This window comes from Styela clava, chromosome 1 (assembly GCF_964204865.1).
Source record: "Styela clava chromosome 1, kaStyClav1.hap1.2, whole genome shotgun sequence".
NCBI classification, from domain to species: domain Eukaryota; kingdom Metazoa; phylum Chordata; class Ascidiacea; order Stolidobranchia; family Styelidae; genus Styela; species Styela clava.
The window spans coordinates 20083912-20105120 of record NC_135250.1 but is presented as its reverse complement, the minus strand read 5'-3'; the positions used below and the strand labels follow the sequence as shown (position 1 = coordinate 20105120).

Sequence of the window (21209 nt, the reverse complement as noted above, 5' to 3'; positions counted from 1 at the left end):
CAGTCCTCGTAATAGAACTAAAATAAGGAAAATCGAAATAAAACTATGGCCCAACCCTAACCTGATACACATACTGCGAGAGTACCACCAGTTGTGCTCCACATATCCCACCAGCCATGGTTTACAACGATTAGACCATCATCTTTTCTTTCCCCTGAGATAAGTATGGAAATGCTATCCTAACCTAGATATATATCATTCTGTTCTACCAAGTTTCTACAAACCTTTGTGCTTCCTCATACTGTCGAGGAAATGTTCTCTTACTGCATCAGTGTGGACGGAATCTAAATCACTTGCTATAGTTACACTGTCGAAGGATGTTACTGGCACACCAGCGAGATGACGTACCATCATTTGTTTGTACCTGAATTAAAATATCAATGCATGATCTTTTATGCAATGTGATTATATACATGTACCTTCCATTTCGGAATTGCCCACCCAATTTATTAGACCTTGGAAAAGGGCATTGGATATAATTTCGAGATTTCAACTTGCGATACCGAAGCCATCATAACTAAATTTAACGACTTGGTCACTCAATATTCTCAAAATACAAATTGAAATTTCTTTTTATCAATATGGTAGATTAGTAGTTGCTAAATAGCCTCGACTGCTAAGAAATCACAGCTCATAACCCCAGTAATACACCTCCATCCCAAGATACAATAAAAAACATGTAAGAGGAATCGGCAATATTTCAGTTCTAACCAAACACAATAGCATGGAGATGACTTGCTTAAAGGTATATGGTGTCTTTATCAATAGGCTCTATATTTGTCTTAAACGCTAAATATTGGGGGTCACAAAACAGATGCAAGAGCACACAAAGTATTATTAACCAAGTTTATTTTACATTTTTCTTCTAAATACAAACGAAACAAACAAAAAAAATGCGATTTGTGAATTATGAAAGATCATTGGTAATTATTTCAACTTGAGTAATTCTCGAAATATTATAAAAACCCCATAACTAAGTTAAAAATGGATTAAAATGCGGGTATATAGAATTATATCTCACCTATCTTCATATTCTTCTGTTTGTACTGTGCTTAGACTTGTTACTGAACTTGATCTTGGTAAGTCGGATCTACCACCTGAATCACAATAGTAAAATATGAAAATATATTATGTTGAGTGTTTCGTGACATTTTTCGTTAAAACATAGTACCAGAATGAAATATTTGAACTATCAAAATTAGATATACTATGGGCCTACAGAATAACTTTTTATTTCAAAAATATTTTCAAAACACTTCACTTAAAATATTTGATCTCGCATTCAGAAAATAAATTCGAGAAGGGAATACTTGAAAATCAATTTAAACATTACTTTTCCTTATTTCGCATTGTCAATCCAATTCCCACAAATATGTATTGATTTGTTTGCATATGACCAACTCTATTTACATTTTAGATTCAAAAACATTTCTTTAAAATTTGGATTAAATTATTCATGTTTTATAGCATTATTAGCATACACTGAATATATTTGATAGAATCAAACACAATGGCAGATTCAACTCTTTGGCTTGCGCAAATAAAATTTAAAAAAGAAGTAATAAAAAGACAGGTGGAATTTTAAAATTTAGAGAAGGTCAGACGTCTATTCTATTCCATGAGATAAATAAGATAAGTATAAATAATTTCTGATATACTAATGAGCTTATTAAATGAACATCGATGAATATTTTATTGATGAAATGATCTTTCCAATAACAAATAGAAACTAATGCTTGATTTGCTTACTACAAGAGAGTCCATATACTAAGATTAAATTACATAAATCCCCAATATTCTTGTTGTTCTATGACGTACATTTTTCATCACATACCTTATCAATTATTAAAAATAAAGCAATGAAATACGATAGTTCGAACCTTGACTAATAACCACAAAATGCTAGATAATCAACAAGATTTACAATATTAGCATAAGTTTAATATTACATATTGTGACGCTCAAAGAATTTAGCTCAATAAAATTACTAAACCTAGAAAAAGTTTTTCAAGATTTTAAGGTACCGGTAATCACGCTACTGTCTAATTTCTAAAAAATTTTTTTTAGTAAAACCATAATTTATAACAATAATTTCGAAGTGAAAATTTTTATGAACAATTTTTCACTTTTGCTTTAAAGTCAGTTTTCAATATATCTTAATCAGTTTAGTTTTATCTTAATCAGCGTTTATTTCATTTTTTTACATCATTTAATACACATTTATCGGCCCACCATTAGTTGCACGAAGCATAGGCCTATTGAAGTTATATCACATATTTTAATACATAAGTAATATTATACAGACATTATACCCAACGTTCTGGAATGGTAGTCAGAATTCTAGACATTAAAACCATTCAAACACTGACACACTAACTTCACAAACCCCACCTTCTTTATCGGCTCTAATTAACTATACAAATTGATTCATTAATTTTCGATCATTATCCTCAAAATGCTAGAAAAAGAACCAGCCATAAATAACACTTGTCATAACTTATTAATATATAAAGTGAACGTTTGCGTTAAATAATTCCCTCAAACCTACCGTTCCTACTTTCTAGATATCGACGTAAACGTTGAAGATCTTTTTCCTCTAGAGAAGGCATTGTAAATCAAAGTTTTAATTCAGCTCATCAAAATTAATTTTAAAGTCTACGATTTTAATAAAATGTCAGTCAATCAAACTGATTGCCCGTTTCTAAACTTTGTCTCACACGAATTTTTCAAATCATATATGAAAGAAATTATCAAACGCTGACGACAGAATTAAAAACTTTGATATGAAATGTTTCAAGAGAGTGCTTTTGACGGTTGACTGTTTTTAGAGATTTCAAGAGTTGTATAAACAAATAACATCGATCCACTTAAGCTTATGTCGACTTTCGAGTGTTTTAGATTGTTTTCTTAGAGCTACCATAATTGAGAGTTAAGACCAGACGCTCCAGACGTAAAGCGATGATGCGTATATTCTTATTGAGTTTATCAAAACATATAAAGTGAGGGAAATTCAAATCTGATAGTGTGATGGAATTATTGTTATTATAGACACCTTATCACAACACAGTGCGCAAGATGGTGGTAACGTCGACAATGGGTTGTCAAACATAGTCTAACTGCCACTTCATCGAATGTGGATTTGAACATATTTGAAATATCGATAACATTATGTAGAAATACAGAGTGACCAAGATAAACAGAATTCAGATCATTAAGGACATATTCTAGAAAAAACACAACTTTTGTGCAAAGTGTCCTTGATAACTGAAACTTGTTGGTATTATTACACATTTATTAATAGAATTAAGAAATTTACGAGTTCTGGTTTATTAAGTCATCCAGTATGTATGTATGTACTGTTTCATTCGGCGCTCCCGAAGTATGTGCACCAAGATGGCACACAACCTGAACAATAACTTGGTACACATACTTTGTTTAGGTTGTGTGCCATCTTGGTGCACGTACTTCTGGAGGTCCAAAATATCTCAGACATTAAGATCTATTTATCATCGTATGACAATAATAGTGTTTAGGAATAGTGAATGAGAAAATCATGTATATTTGTACGCTTAGCAATACTTTTTGTAAATGAAGGTGAAAAAGAATGCAATGATGCCAATAACTTATTTTTGATATGCATTTCGTATCTGAACAAGTCTCTGCACAGACAGTCATTAATGCAAGAACTGCTTCAATTTGGAAGGACTGCAAGTCTGGAATCTTTTCAGTTCGGCATTGCCTGCCCAATTTATGACACCCCGTGTGGTGGGCATGGGATTAAAACCTGTGATGTCATCATGCGGTCTAATGCTTTATTAATACTAGGAAACAAGGTATGCAAAGCAAAACTTTTGTCGAAATCAGAATGATTGTGACATATAACACTAAAAATGCGAGTAAATTTCCTTAGCTGATTCGTAAAAAGGCGTATTTGAACATACTTACCAACATACTTTTCCCCAATGAACTCGTTAAAATTACTACCATCTGATTTTGCAAGCAGTAATTCATCTGTAGTGATGCTTCTCAAGCTATCAGACCCCCAAGAATATCTTCTTTTTCGTACAGAAAGGACAGTGTTATCACCCTGAGATAAATACGTTCTTTTTTGACTCGCTGCAAGGGCAATTTTCATTCTTTCTCGCCTGGTCAGCTTTTTCTTCGACCTGGGAGATAGTGATGCAAAAGGGTCGGATTTTATACCGCTGTCATCTGCAGATTTATTGTCAGGTGGAAGTAGTTCAGGAAATCTTGTTTTTTGTCGTTTGAGCCAATTTGCTTCAAAATCAGAAGTTGGCAATGACTCCAAATCAGTGGAAGAAATGTGCAAAGTAAATTCAAGACTTGAGCGCTCGTCACTCGAACAGCGAACTAACGAATTCCTCAAAACATTCGGAACATCATTTGTGTCTAATGAATCACTTTCTTTATCACCTGTGAGCGTGTTGTCACTATGAATTGAAGAAATGTCATCTTCAACAAAATTATTTTCACCCATGCTTTCTGATTCAGTAGATGAAGGACATTTCTTCAAAAGCAGACTTTCTGTACTTGCAGGTGATAAGGTACCTCCATGTGCTTTTATTTCATCAAGTGATTGAGGTGCAGTGAGAAGCGTTTCTGTAGCGCAAGAAGAAGATGAGGCACTCACAAGAACCATTTCTTTATCTTTTGAATGAGATTGAATTAAATTTTCAGTACCACAAGAAGATGACGACACACTGGCTATATTATTATCTGGTACATTTGCCTTGTTGTGTTCCCTGAGCTTGTCAGAGCTATGTGAAGGCGATAATTCATTTTGAACACTTGCGTGAGTATTACTGCTGTGAGAACGCTCCTCGATTACCGCTTTCTCAGAGTGTGGTGACATACCAGCGATATCTTTTTCCGATTTTATTTCTGCAGCTTCATCGAGAAGATTATCAGTATTGCAAGACGAGGCTGAAGCACTAGCTACATTTTTCAAAGTAGAATTTTTGGAAGACAATTCTTGAGAATTTCCAGATATGGATTCATGTTCCAAAATATCTTCAGAAGGAGTCTGAATCGAAGATGATGACAATGTACCATATGAATATGCTTTTCTTCCAAATTCATTTGGCGATATTACTTGCGAAGATTTGGAAGAACAGGACTGATTATCTACCTCAGATTTTCGTTGTACAGATACATTATCATATTTCTTACTTGTATTGGAACTCTTTATTTTATCTTTAATTGGAGGCTCAGGTATAGTGCAACTTTTTTCATCACTGGATTGATCTTTTGTTGTGAATATCGATTGATCATTGTTGCTCTCTATTGTTATAGTTTCTGATCCAGATTCCTCATTTCTGTTATTATTCACAGATTCAATTTTCTCATCTGTAGATTGCAAGCTATCTGTAGCAATACTAGTGGATGTCTTCGAGTCATTTGTTCCCAAAGCAGCAAATTCTGGTACGCCATGATAGTCAGTTTTTGCATATGTATCAGAAATAGAAAGCTGATCTGAAACTTTTTCATTGTCAAATAAAACTTTATCTTCTTCGTTTTGACTGTAAGCGGATGGATTTTTACCTTTGGTTGATTTCTCATTCTTTAAAATGTCTCCAGAATGATCTGGGTTAGCTTTATTTGGCTTGGATTTTTTCTGATCATCAATTCTTGCATTGGATTTATTCTTGTGATCTGCTGATGACATTGTGACTGGAAAAGATTCTTCTGGTTTTTTTGGCGTTTTGTGCAATTCTTTAAGCATGTTTTTCATTCTCCATTCATATTCTTCCTGCTTTTCAGGAGTATTCAGCAGCGGATTGACATGAAATTCAGACTTTTCCACATCAGATTGTAAATAAGACTCTTCTCCAAAGTTTGGGTGGGAGTGATGGGCCCGCGTTGAAAAAGGCTGCACATCATCTTTATATTCAATTTTCTTCCATCGACGTTCATTTCTATCTTCAAATTTCCTCTTTGGTTGTTTTGGTGTAAAACCTGCATACTCTTTTGTATTGAGGTCCATAGGAGTGCTATGCCACCTAGTGGACAATGGTTTATAATGGTAATAATCAAATGTTCTATTCATAAATTTTTCTCTTCGGTTAGGAGAGTAGGAACTCTCGCGAGGAATGCTCGACATAGTGGAAATATGTGAATACGGATTTTCTTGCTTAGAAGGAGAATCATCCATTGATCTATAGAACCTGGATCTCAATGTATAAGGTGAATCCAAATCTCGTAAACTTAATTTCGAAGGTGTGTCCCAAGAACTCACGGTGTCTGTCAAAAACACAATCAAACAATTTGCTCGCGCTTGCTTGAGTTTTATTTCCAAATCATGCACTCTAAATGCAGCAAATAAGAAAATAATTGCATTGAAAGTGCTTCGTACAACACTTGCGAATTAAGCTGGCTTCTACTACATTGTATGTGCGGATTCATAGTAAAGATGCAAAAGAGTGCAGCTGTTGAAATTATATATCAGCAGTTGTTCTACAGCCTGTCAGTGACATCAGAATCTTCCATTCAGCATGCAATGCATATTGTTCAATAAGTAGAAGAAATAAAATCAAAAATTATAAATTGTGTGCTCATTGAATAAAAGTGGTGTGAAAGTAGCAATATAACAGCAAAACATCCAAGAAAGTATAAGATGCTACGTGAGTGTGAAGAGAAAAAGTCACCCACCCACGAAGATGGATAACCATTCTGTTGAATAGTATCGTTTCCTTCATCAAATCCTCTCAACATTGATAAAATCTCCAACATTACAAATTAGTGGAAAGAGTAAATTACTGTTCCAAATATGGTGGACGTGTCATCACAACACAATAGGATAACTATACGCATCACACAACTTTCCAATTGATTCAAAATAGCTGTGAGCTGTGGCTGTCTTATTCAGCTCCATGTAAAGCTCCTATTTGACTTTTCAAATCTCTTAACCTGACAATGTTCCTTTCAAAACTTACTCTAACTACTAGTACCCATAACTATAGGAAATTGTATCACAAATTACGTGTGGGTCTTCTATTGCATATCGAATGTGTTTTCCAATATCTATAATATAAAACATATCCTCCAAGTGAGCATAAAAGGAAATGAGATAATATCCTGTGCTTCATAAAACATTGAGTCATAGATAGAAACTTGCGAATTGCCCCAGAACAAAATTAAATAATTAAAATGCACATGTCTACCAGAACGTAGCTATTCTAATCACATTCAGTGCATTGTGTGATTGAAACAAGCACAATTAAGAAGCTATGTGAAATACATATACATTGAATACAGAACATTTACAGAATAATAATACTTAATAATCGATGAAGTGTGCCATTTGTGTATGATTGAAAACAAATAAATTATATCAGGAAAAACCATAATTAAAGTATTCATGCACATTGCTAAAATTAATAGCTCAAATAGACATGTGTAGTGTCATCATATTATATTTTTATTGTGAATTTACATATTTCATTCATATCGTATACAGAAGGACCCAAAAAAACAGAACCCAAGTCATTTGAAACATATTATAGAAAACAATAACTTTTGTGCAAAGCGTCAAGAATTACTTAAAATTTTGAATACAGTCATATACAAACAGAAATTCAAGTGTTAAATAAATTTTCTTGATTTCGAAAAAATAAAGGAATAAGGTTCGGTATTTTTTGGTCACCCTGTACCAAACCACCAACAATATTAACAAGATTGAGTATACATGTCTAATAAATTTAAAACATCTAGAATTTTTGTAACTAAATTATCAAAAAATACCATTCAAGCGTCTTCTGTCTCTTGAGCGTTCATAATCTCTTCCTTTTCTACTGTCTGACGTATTCCTAGCTGATAATGAAGCACTTTGGTTTCTGTCAGTTGAATGCTGTTCGAGTCTATCTAATGAAGACGCCAGAGGCTTTTGTGTAGGATTGTGAAACCCATCATTAGAAATACCAATGTCTGTGAATATAACACACAATACATTGTTGAATATCATTAAGACGGATTCAACACGCAATGAATTGAAAGACGGTATACAATAAAATATAATTTAAAAAAATATATATAAAAATGGCCTTATCAATCCCAACATGACGGTATATAGCGCATCCAAAGAAGTCTGTTGACATTTCAAGACAGTCTGTGGTTTATTTCAGATGGAATAAACTCAAAACTTATGTATCTACTTTGAGGTTTTAAAAATATAAATGCATAACCTATAGTAAATTACTGAAAATGCTCTGTACAGCCATAATCTGCCCTTGTTTTGAATTCAGAAAAATTGTTTCCTAGTCAATGTAGATTTAAAGAGTTCTAGTGCATCAGAGTTTGCATGTAACTCTTTCATCAGTAGGCCTATGTGATATTTCCTATTGTGAGAAGATACAACGGTCATGCTTTGAACAATCTGAAGCAGAAATTTACAATGGGGTACTACGATTCTACTAGTCTTCTGTCAGAACTGAAATAAGCAAAGCAATCTGATTCCACTTACTAACAGATTCAAGAATGTAAAATGTTTTTTCGATGCATCTCTTACACTAGAAAACTTATTAATTGCAGCAATACTAAATTCTAAAGTTGTAATAAATCTAAGAATCTAAACTATTATTTACGCAATTTAATATTTGTATTTGTAATTTTTACAACCAATATAAAAAGCCTCGCCCTGTGTATACATAACTACAAAAAAATATTGATTCAAAAATAACTTCAAAGAATTACAAGTATGTTGATCACCTGTACTTCGTTGACCGTATCGTGATGCAGAAGCACTTCTATATGTTGTTGTTCTCTTGTTGTTGTCAGATGCTTCATCTATAAAATATTTTAACCATTTGTGAAAGATGACAAAGTTTGATGTATGACTTATACAAGTTGACAAATTTAAGTTTTTTATGGGACAGGTTTATATGCCTTTCACTTGGAACAAGGCTCCACATCCACACAAACACTGATTTGTAAGGAGCTACTTCATTTTATAAGAAATGAAATCTTCCCGAGTCGTCATCATTAATCCCAATTTACACCCTGTGTGAGGTGGTTGGCATAGGATTCGAAGTTTGAACCAAAGATTTTTACCTGCGATGTCATTATGGTCAGATTTACCTCTTTAACCAATAGGTAACTGTTTTTCGGTTAAACCATAAAAAACCTGCTGCATCCAGCATGAATAGGAAAATAGCACATGTGGCTGAAAAAGTTTTCAATTTCAAGAATCAAAAAGAGTAATTGTCTAGTGCAGGGATTCTCAACCTTTTTTCCGTCAAGTATCCCCCGAGTCACGAAACAATCAACGCGAATCCCCGGTAATCAGACACCGAACAAAGTTGTGATATACTGATATATTGACTAACAATTTGTTGCAATACCAATTTTTTGACCATATGTAGGCTAACTAAATTAAATCGTCTTGTTGATATAATTGCCCTTTTCGTCTGCCTAACTAATGAATTCTTAAAATCACTCCCAAGTTTCAATAAGCATAATCACTTCTCCAATGCTCGCAGCATGCTGTCTTTGGAGATTTCACAGTTTGTAAGCAAAGCCTTGAATTTCACATTGTTGCATCACAATCACAACAACGCTAGATCAGGTAAAATCTGCATTTCAATTGGCGTCTAGTTTCAATGGGCACGCATTTTCCCATAGTATTAATTAATAAGGATATTTAAAATCAGCAACATATAAAAACTCGACTGTCATCCAAGTACCCCTGGTAATCTTCTTGTGAACCCATGGTCTAGTGCAATAAAGTCAATGCGAAATTCTTAATTCACCAACTCGCAGTTATGTTCAGTATATATTAAGAAAATTACTGACAAACTGTACTTGAAAAATGCACCCCCTGGAAACTAGACGAGAGTTTATGCTTTGCCACATGATTGAGCTGGCTTTCCTTTCGTCCCAAATAATTAAAATTAAAATTACCTTGTTTCCTTGGAACTGGTTCATTATCAATCTCCACTTTAACTTCGAATGCTGGTTTTTTCTGTTCAGCTGCAGCAAGATCATACATTACACGATTTCTCAAACTCCTTACAGAATCCGGGTCAACTCCCGGATCATCATTCACATCTTCAATACCAACACTAAAACATAATTATTTTTTTCCTATTTTATATAAAAATTTCAGCCTAAATTATATTGTATGACACCAGTAATCACGAGGGTTGCATGTTTTGAATAGGGTCTTTTTTTAAGTTATTCACCATTTGTCTTCCATTACGTCTTCGAAAATTTGCTGTTAACATGGCTGCACTCGATGGATGGTGTAATTTGAGTTTTAATCCGGAAAAAAAATATGATGTCATAATAGAAAAGTTAATGCTATAATTACTATGATGCAATAATGCTCTTCAAAGGTGAAATAGAGAGATCCACAGTCTAATGGTCCACCTTATTGGTAGATTTGTGTACATCCTAACCTTAAATCCTCGCAACACAAGATATGTGTGTGTCGAATTGATGACACTTTTATGATTTTAATTCACTTTATTGGTCTCTATTAAATAAAGTCTAGTATTTGGTTTGAAAGCCAAAGCAGGCTGTTTAATAAGACTTTGTCACAATAATGAAATAAAAAGCATAATATTTATGGACAATATGGTGTGTTCTGAGATTAATCGAAATGCCCCAATACTGCCACCTAGAGGTAAGATCGAAACAGACTTAAAAGATGACCATATCAAGGTATATAAACAGAGAAATCAAACCCAAAAAGCTACTGATTGCATATAAGAAGCATATAGCATACAATTTGTTAGGTTAGGTTTTATTTATCTGTCAATGTCTTGAGAAAAAAAGGGATGTTCCAACGTTCAATATTAAAATCGAAATGAGTAAAAGTAGCATATAACTGAAAAATTCAATCTTCTCACTTTGCCAACAGCACATCATGCAATTGTTCATCCATTGCATCCAACAGTCGATCTGCAGCATCCCTACACACTGCACCGCCATGGTCTTTTGTGGATTTTCCATTCGGGCTCATATCATATGAAATCCCATGCTTTGCAAGTATTGCTGCAGGTAAAAATAATGAAATTTAAAAATATGGTGATTTATTATATGTTGTGTTCGAAACAAGGATCTATGCATGCAGACATCGCAATATTTTTCGGCTAGATTTACAAAGATTTAACTTTTCTAGTTCAAAATAGTTCATATAATTTGTTATATTCTGGGTAAGGAGGACACCTAAGGAGAATAGTGGAATTGACCAAGGATTGAAGGTGACATGTCAAAAAGTCAGCATCCTCAAAGCATATGATGATAACTATAAAAAGTTTTGTTCCTGAAGCATTTCATTAAATAATATTAATTTCATAATCATCAATTTGGAAACTGCAACTATATAGTTGCATTGTAAATTGGAATGAATGTAGTAATTCAAAGCAATCCATTGAAGAGGCTCATGGCATGCTTATTAGAGCAGGCATTCCATTTCATTTCACATGTTCCTTTCCCCCCATGATGTTACGTAACCTAAAGAAGGTCAAATTTCAAAACGCTAAGCAAGCGCACTACACAATTTAAACAATTATATCGGAATTATCGAAGCCATTCATCTCATTATTATGTCTGGAAAGAATGTTTTTGTTCCATTGACAAAAGAATACTAGGATTCTTGTTGTATAATAGATATCAATCAATGGAAGATTAGCCTTATTAGGAAACACTATTTCATCATATCTTTACACATTTGCTATAAATCATGCTCGATTCCCTAACAGACCTGATAGTTTGAGTTCGTATAATAAAAAAATTGTCACAAATTTCTATAATAATTTGAACAAAATACTTTTAATAAATGTTTGGGAATATGAAGTCCTTATTATTAACTGAGAAATTTGTGTTTTAACAGAGAGAGTCCATATATGAAGCGATTATTCAAAACAAGTAAAGAAAGCATTTTTGTATTTTGTTATCTGAATTCATTAGAAGTTCAAGAGCTTTAATTTTCCTGATGGTCAGATTTTCAAGTTTCTAATAATGATAATTTTCAATATATTTGAATATTTGATTATTTTGGAAATCCGTAGCTATGCTATTTGTAATCAAATCAAGAAGTCATGCATTTCGAAGAACAATTAGTCATAATTCTCCAAGAACCATAAGTGAATGGCCAAAAACATGCCTATATTCGGCTACTAGAAGTAGAAAGAAGGCTAAAAGCAAACAATTTCTGGAATACAAAAGCTCAGTTTGGAAAGATTCACTATACATTCTGATTTAAACGGATGAAAAATAGTGTCAAAGAAAATCAAATAAAAAGGAAACCACTATCTGTAATCTAAACTCTGCCATAAATAAAGAATCTTGAATAGGCTTACTAATGATGGTACCCTATAAGAAAAAAATCATGGCATGCAACTTCTCAAAGAAAATGACTGAAAAAGAATATGATTCGGAAGGAAATCACTACATCAAAAAATCATATAAAGTATATTGTAATCAAAACTAGCAAAGAAGAAAATACATCAGCATGCTCATGTATCCAAAATATACAGATGCTAACCACTGAAGTTTGGGTGTTGCTCTTGACATTTCATTGAACTGTCTTTCAAACACCCTTGTAGAACGCTGCTATTTCTATATTGATAAAACCGATATCCATCAATAATTGTACAATGCCTTTCTTGAATTGGAGAATTTTCTTTTTCATTGTTTACATGATGGGATATATTTATCAGGTGTGTTACAGGGAGCAATATAGATTCAGCTGGTTGCAAAAGTAGAAAATCTGTATCATCAGATCGATGTCTACGTCTACGTTTTTTCCTTTTTTGAGATTGAATTGGCAAAGATGTTGACAACAAAGTGACAGTATCAAATGATGTTTCACTTCCACTTACATCAAAATATTCCATGTTGTAATGCTAAATATCTGAGATTGATTAGAAACTTTTAGGAAGAGAAGTCAATCAATAACAAAAAAGATAAAATAAATATATTGATGGGCAAAATCATACAATAATCTGGACTCACATACAAAGCTGGAATGCAGGGTGGCAAACGATATACTATTCTGAATACATTCCGAAACAATATTTTCGAACATGAAATATGAAAGTATATTATATTTAGCAGATAAATGATTGTAAATTTGGGAAAATATTTTTGAGTTTCTTTTTGCACAGTGTCAAAATGCTCAAAGTCAAAATGACAAACTTTTATTCAAATTTTTTTAAATTCCGCTTAAACTAGAGAATATAACTAATTTTAAATCATTCAAAATATTCAATTGGTTTGGAACATTCCTTAAAAGAAAAGGATGGGCTGGCTACCCAATCATCGTATTTTAAAAAATTACAATTTCATGAATAATTTCTTCTGCATTTTCAAAAACCATACATGTGACTAATTTAACATTAGGTTTACAAAAAGAAAAGAAAAATATAATATATGATGAATTTTACTCAATATAAATACAAACGAATAAATTTTGTAGGTTCGAAAAAGTCAGAAATACAAGATTTAAACTTTTGAAAAGCACACAAACACGCCTTTCATATTATATCTCCTTCACAGGGCATCAGTCAACATTACCTAAGATACAGCAAACATCATCAGCAAATACTTCGAATAATTTAACCGGCGTCGCAAATAAAATTTAAAATCGGTTCCTATTAAAACTAGAGTACATAGACACAATCTACTACCTGATAGTTACCACTGTCTATTTTTCAAACTGTGTACCTTTGATGACATTACTCATTGAAAAGCAATAAATCAACTGAAAGCGCAAAAATTCAACCGCTTTCAATTTGTGTACATAAGAGTAATCTTATTTGAAAAGATATGACCTATTAAGTTATTTTATGAAATGGAAATTTTAAAAAGCTTCGGGAACGCTGTAACAACAATTTTTGAAATATATTCAAAATACCTATTTTTATCAATGGCATATATCTGATCGAGTCTAAATTACAACTATCAGTAGAAAAAGAAGATAGTTCTATTCTGAATAGTTGACACTAGCTTATTGTGTACTTAAGCCCTAAGACAACTTCAGAATTTGGCATTGATACAAATTTATTACCCAATCATAAAATAATGTTTAGATTCAAAATATAACTTCAATAGGCTGAGCAATGATTACCTGTAGTAAAATAACAGAAGGGCAATTGTGTTTTTAATTTAATTGTTGCAAATTGTAACAATATTTTTTGTATGTTTAAAATGTAACATTTGTGATTGTAGTAGCCTATTGTATAACCTCTCGTTGATTTTATTCAATGTTTGCTCTGAAAAAGACTCCAGACAATCAATCATGACCAGAAAAAAGGACTATGTTTCCTTAGTTAGGGCTAAAACAAAGACTCTTTCATCTGAAATCAAGAGAGGATTACTCTCCTTAAACACTTTCCAATAACGATTAGTATTCAAAATAATAAAAAATGAGAAAGGTAACAAAAAGAAAAAAAAAGCAAAGCTGGCCATACATAAAAAAGAGAAATAAGAATATCAAACATATATTAGTAGTATTGTTAGCAATTACAAAATTTCATTATCATGTAGGCCTACATGAGCAAAAAATGTCAAAATATGACATCTATTTATTTCACTATAACAAGTAAGTAATACACAAGGTTCAGTAAAACTGAAAAATTTAAATCATCTTGATTGCCAACTGGTGACGTTTGTTCAAGAGCCAGAATATCTATAACAAACTTTCTCAAAGTACTACTTGAAAGTACTTCGGACTCTTCACTCCAAAAATTTTATTCCAGACAAATGATAAGTACCCTTAACTGAAAACTGATCTGTACATTTGAAATAGTCCAATAAGACGAAGATATTTTTTTCAATTCATTAAATATTCATCAGATACATTATCCATGTAATTTTTGGTGAATTTCAAATTAAGTGCAATCAGAAATGACAGTATAGTGAAGTGGCATTTAGTCTGCTTCAGTATGATTCAATGTCAGACAAATTTGGGAACAAACAAGGAAGAATAATCGCTTTTGATTGCACAATCAAATTCCCTCAAACTAATGTGAAAATAAAATGTAAAATTTATGTACCTGAATGCAGAAGATCTTCTGGATCATCAGAATTTGAATTTTTCTGTCCCTTTTCAGCCATTTATAATATCAATCTGGATTTGATTGAACCTTCATTTCATATTGCTAATAAAATACATTTTGGTCTTGCCAATGTCACAATTTATATTTTAATTTCAACTGGAATAAGCACATTCACCGGTATTCAACCAAAAAATTGAATTGGTGAACTGCACAACTGCAAACAAATAAATACTACACTCAGTCAGCCTTATTAATACCATACATACAATTTTAAAGTAAATTCTGTATCATAAATTTATGGAGGACTATAATCCAGCATTGTTCAAAGTTGTCAAAATTCAATTTATATTAGGGATTGGATCTGAAGCCTAAATATTTGATGCCACAATTATCCTATTTATGTTTTGTTTTCATATACTGAATCAGAACAAGAGGAGACTGATCTCCGAGCAAAGTTATGGATGATCCCTGAAGTAATACTTTAATATCATTATATACTCTCAATCTTCATCTTCATGAGACCATTATGGTAATCAGGACGTAGAGTCAAAAATGATTCATTAATTCCAGCTTCAAAATTTAAATGTCTCAAAAATCTGAGTTTCAAGTCTAAAAATGTGTTTATGTGATTTGGAATACCTGATATAATGCAAAAGTGACCAAAAATTGAATCACTTTATGAGATCATTAACCTCCTGACACATTACTGCATTACGCTTATTGTTTCATTATGAAATACAGAAATATGAGAACATTGAAATTGAAATATATTCCCCTACAGCACTCATAAACAGATATTCCATACAATTAGTGGTGTGATAGCCACTATAAATTATTTAGTTGTCACCACCTATTATCCCCTATTTTTACCAAGGTTTCAGTTTTGAAATAAGGGAGTTGATGGCAATTGATGGACTCATTTAGATAAAAACTTGGCGATAAAAAATTTTGAAGATATTTATTAGTAATAACTAATAAGTCTAATTACCATAATCAATAAAGTTGATCAAAAATAGGAATCTATCGAAAGTTTCTGTGCTTATGACTTATAAAGACAGGAGATCTATGGTAAATTAGGATTCTCTTTGAGTGATGGAATAACTTTAAAAAATCAGCAACTGATAATTTTTGTATGTTTTTTATTATAATATAATGCCTATGTCATTCTGTGGAAAACAGCGCTCACTTGATCACAAGCTCTACCAGTCTACTCCTTAAAGCATTCAGCCTTTATTTACTCCTTAAAGCATTCAGCCTTTATTTATGACCAAACTATGTCTTTATGTGCAATTCTTTCTAAACATTAACACCCTCTGTCAAATCACGCTTTGGACAGTCAGACAGTTGGAGTAGGCAAAAAACTAAAAAATGACTGTAGAGCAAACATTTTATGAGAAAATAGTAATTTCAATTAAACTACTGCAATACTGTTCGACTTATTCCGCCTTATTTGTTCAATCAACTGATCATGAGAAACTTCTAAACTAGAGATTACGATCAAAATAAGCCTCATAGCGGTATAATGTGCATAAAATGATGAATGACCAAATATCGGTGTTCAAATTTCACACAAAATTAACGCATTAGTATTGCCTATTTCCAGATTTCATATTTCTATAATTTCAGAATTTACAATGCTCCTATGCTCCTGCGTCACCAACACATAGCAATCTAAGTATTTTTGCGTCGTATCTCGTGAATTAAGGTTAAGTAAATATACGGTATACTACAATGTACATAAGAAGCCCATTCAAAACAAATTTAAAGAGAATTAAAAACGTAGAAATGGGCGTTCTTATGTATCAGCTGCGGTCGCCACGGACGCTACACTTCTGCACAACATGTGGTAGTGCAAAACATGACTCGACACGCTTTGTGATTTTACAGTTTCTAATTAAAATATCAAATTTCGTTGTCATGATTAGGCGTTCCTCTCCGTTTACTTTAGCGGCTGAATACATAAATAAACACATAGCAGCTGTACAGAATGTAGTACAAGTACATTGGTATCAGCATTCATAAAAGAACAAAATTCCACCCAGTGAGAACGGGGCCGCCCAACTTCTCCAGTTACAAGAACTGAAGATTTGTCCACGCCCACAAGCATATACACGAAAGAAATCATTTATACATGAAAGTGAATGATGAATACTGTATTTTTATGTCTCTTCTTGTATTTAGACCGTGAACATCAGTATATATCGGTAAACTACATTTTCGCAAAGTCTCCCTAGTTCACAAGTCAACAAACAAGAAATGTCAACAAAAAGTTTTATCTCGTCCGGAACTGTGCGTAAAGTGTGAAAATCTCATTGTTGTGCGATCATCTGAGCCGAGACGCTAAATACAACCTAAGGATGGAATACGCAAAACCAATTTCAACTGAAAAATAAGGAAATGAATAGTAATAATAAAAAGCGGTGTCATAATATATATATATATAAAACAGAAAAACCATAAATTTTGTGTTATGAAAGCAGCGACAGATTAAAAACTCTACTTTAGACGTGATTAAATTGCGAAATTTCGGAATTTTCGATCGGAAAATATACCGTAGTCACCTGAAGTTGATCAACCGGGTCGCACACGACTCCTTTCCGTATTGTGATGATGATATAAAATTAATCAATGTAAAATTTTATCGTTGACCTTTGGATTTTGCTATGACGATATCTTGAAAATATTCTTGAGCGGCTCAAATTTAACAAATTACAAGATGCGAATCAATTCTAATATATAATCGGGCAGTATACCATATATTTTGATGCACAATATAAACGATAAGACTTTCACTATTTTATTGTTGCTATCACCATCGCTGAAAAAAAAACGGCAATTTCAACGAATGGCATAATCGCCATTCTAACATTTTATGAGGATGATGATTTGCGATTGTACCAAATAATTACTAATTGCACTAAAAGTCTTCAAATATATATTAAAAAACGTGTTGAAATTCATCCATCTTATCAGCAACATCACGCACCACGTTTCATAAATTTGCAATGGATTTGTTTGTAACTTCATATTTTGTTGTAATGCTGGGGCGATGATAACTTAAAAAGTAGCCTACTGTAAGGGGACGACGGAACAAAAAAGCTTGAGAACCACTGCTCTAAACCAACAAAGTCACCAGCAAACGAAATTAAACCCATTATACTCAGTTCGACATATAGCCTACATATCGGACAAATTTGAAATTATCATATTACGAAAATATATATATATATAGTTTATTTAATTTCTCATTGACAACAGTATTTGGAGTAGTTTATTTGGACTCCATAATCACCATAACAGTCATTAAAATAATTGACACAAATAAATAAATACATTACAAACTTCAATTCCACTTATTTAAAAAAATAAAACTTGGCGTATATGTATTTGTTATAATTTATCAGCCTTCGCACTCGCATTTTAAGCTCATACTCAACGTGTTTAACGTATAAAATTTGAATCTACAAAACACATTTTCTATATATATATATAAATTGAGATCTCCAGTTTGCACCATAACATTTTGTGCTTTTTTACTTGATTCAGTTGTTTTCATGACTGTATTCTAGCCGTTGAAATAAAAAGTTTAGAGAATACATTCAATATTTATCTCGATTAATTAAAATAAGCAAAAGTAGGACCGATTCATAAAAAGGACCAAAATCTGACGCTTACAACTATAACCCTATTTCTCTCCGTTTTGATTTGTCAAAATTCATGAAAAAAATTTGTATAAATAGCCTAGCAGTTTATTTTAACAAACCAAATGCATGGAATGAAACCCAATTTGGTATTCGCAATGACTATTCAGTGATTAACTGATTACTCAACCGAACTCGCAAAAACAAAATTGAAATAAAAAATAATTGAAAACTTATCAAATGGCAAAGTCGTTTGAGTAGTATTCAAATAAAGCTTTCGCCACTGTAAACCCATAACATTTTGCTTGGTAAAATGTCTGAATATGATTTCGATGTTCACAAACAGTAGGCTACATTGATGATATTTGTTTGCTTGAATTTAAAGTTTATATCTATTCTATCGTCTTGGTATTATGATCATTTTCATTTTTTTGGTGTCGCCTTGTTATGTATTACGTAATGTTCTTTCGCGGTGGACGCAATCGCAAGTTGAACGCAATTAGATTGAATTTTAAAGACAGTTTTAATTCCCATAGTTATTATGGATTGAATATTACGCTACAAGAAAACGTCATTATAGGCTATTTTAACCAATGCGCAAACGCGGCGACCGCTCAAAAGGCATTGCATTGTTGATGCGATTTTCCTATCCCGACTTATTGGCAGGGTATATGCAAAAACCCATTTTTCAGGCTTAAAAACGGGCCTCGTCTTATTGACCGGCTAGACTTATTCGCCGGGAAATACGGTATATATATATATATATATATATATATATATATTGAAGTCTGTCCAGCAGCAACCAACTATTGAAATAGACTTTTTTGCAGACGATACTGCGCTCATTGATTCTGAAGAATTATAGCTTTCGATAAAACAATCGAGATGGTTAACCTTAGACTGAAAAGAAATTATCTTCGAACCATTCAAGAACTAAATTCGGGATTTTAGTTACAGGCAAATTTCGTGGCACTTCCATCTACAAATAGACAATGAAAAATAGAAACAACAAATTTATTAGGCATTTGAGTGTAGGGCAGGCTAACCGGTCTCTTTAACGGTGGGGCGCGCCCCGCAAGGGGGCAGGCGTATACACTTTTTGGATGGGTCGTGAAGCTAATTAAAAAGATTTGTTAGATTTAATCTTACCCGCCTTATTTTGAACATTTACATTTCTTAATTTGTCAGCCAAAAACAGCGCTTTCTGGTTCAAGTAGGGTGTACTGAAATATAATACAAGATCAGGTGCCACTATTGAAACCTATGACGAGCCCTCACCTAACCGAGAAAAGAGACCAGTGGAAACAAATAAATGGAAACAAAATAAAGGGAAAATCAGGCGCCTCCGTAGAAAAGCATATAGAAACTGGAAAGAAAAGAATGTGCCCAATCGTCAACCGGGGCCACCATGTAGATCTGCATTCTGTCGCAAAATCAAAACTCGCCAGTGTAACGTTGTAAATGAAGATCAAAGACTTGCTAGTTGTTATGTTCAATAAATTTTGGTCTATGACGACTTGGAATGAACGCAAAATATTTATAAATACTCTGGATGGGACACATGAGGTTGAACAACAAAGATCATCCAGTGTATCTGGGAGTAAATCTTCATATGTTTACAAACTAAAGCTTGCGAATGGTTCTGAGCTGCCAGTCTGCAAAGAAATGTTTGCTTCCACGTTTGGGATGCCTTGCAGAACTTTGGTATCTTGGATTAAACATAAAACCTCTTCTAACCAAACAGCTGTTGTTCAGGCAGGTCCGAAAAGTGGAAAGTGTGCAAAAGTAAGCGAAAGGGATAGAGAGTTTATAAAAGAGTGGCTCAGCACACTACCAACTGTAGACTCGCATTATTGCAGAAAATTGCCAAGTTACAAAAACAAAAAATTTTTGTATCTAGGCACCACAATATCTTCCCTCTACAGACATTACCAAAATGTTGCAGAGGAAGAAAACAGGAGGGTCGTTGGTGAAGCTTATTTCAACGAGATTTTCCACAGATATAAATACTCGGTTTTTATTCCCCGAAAGGATCAGTGTGATAAGTGTGTAGGTTACAAACATGGTAACATGAGTACAGTTGAGTATAGCTTGCATATAAAACTGAAGGATGATGATAGAAAAGAAAAGATGACCGACAAAGATTCTGCAAATGCAAATAAATCCGTTTAGACGATGGATCTACAGGCCGTGCTTTTATGTCCTAGAACGAGAGCTAGTACCCCATATTACAAAACTAAGCTACAGGTACACAATTTCACTTTATATGATATGAAACCAAAAGCAGATTACTGTTACGTCTGGAATGAAACTGAAGGCAATCTTTCTAGTGAAGTATTTGCTTACTTGCAGTTTGAGCATTTTAAGCGAATCATTTGTAATAACCCCGAGCTGGAGCATATCATAGTTTGGAGCGATGAATGTGGTTACCAAAATAGGTATAGCACGGTAGCTATAACATATTCTAGTCTGACAAGAACTTACAACATAGATAGAGCAAAAGTTTTTGGTGGCTGGACATACACAACTGGAATGTGACTCGATGCAC

At 33.0% G+C, this 21209-nt stretch overlaps 1 protein-coding gene across 3 annotated transcripts in view; it reads right to left on the bottom strand.

Moving 5' to 3' along the window:
- LOC120337216 (uncharacterized) overlaps nucleotides 1–15252 on the bottom strand; it is a 41604-nt gene extending 26352 nt beyond the window's left edge. Inside the window, exons 1-9 of one of the 3 annotated variants that reach the window (XM_078111370.1) lie at nucleotides 15018–15252; nucleotides 12506–12874; nucleotides 10866–11010; nucleotides 9916–10076; nucleotides 8725–8802; nucleotides 7762–7944; nucleotides 3946–6261; nucleotides 1022–1097; nucleotides 225–364 (exon numbers count right to left, since the gene is read on the bottom strand). In XM_078111370.1, coding sequence (XP_077967496.1) covers nucleotides 225–364; nucleotides 1022–1097; nucleotides 3946–6261; nucleotides 7762–7944; nucleotides 8725–8802; nucleotides 9916–10076; nucleotides 10866–11010; nucleotides 12506–12857 — 3451 coding nt within the window. In that variant the 5' untranslated portion in view covers nucleotides 12858–12874; nucleotides 15018–15252. The remainder of the gene's footprint in view (nucleotides 1–224; nucleotides 365–1021; nucleotides 1098–3945; nucleotides 6262–7761; nucleotides 7945–8724; nucleotides 8803–9915; nucleotides 10077–10865; nucleotides 11011–12505; nucleotides 12875–15017) is intronic. The other 2 variants (XM_078111372.1, XM_078111373.1) reach the window with 2 other exon arrangements.
- Nucleotides 15253–21209: the final 5957 nt, after the last annotated feature.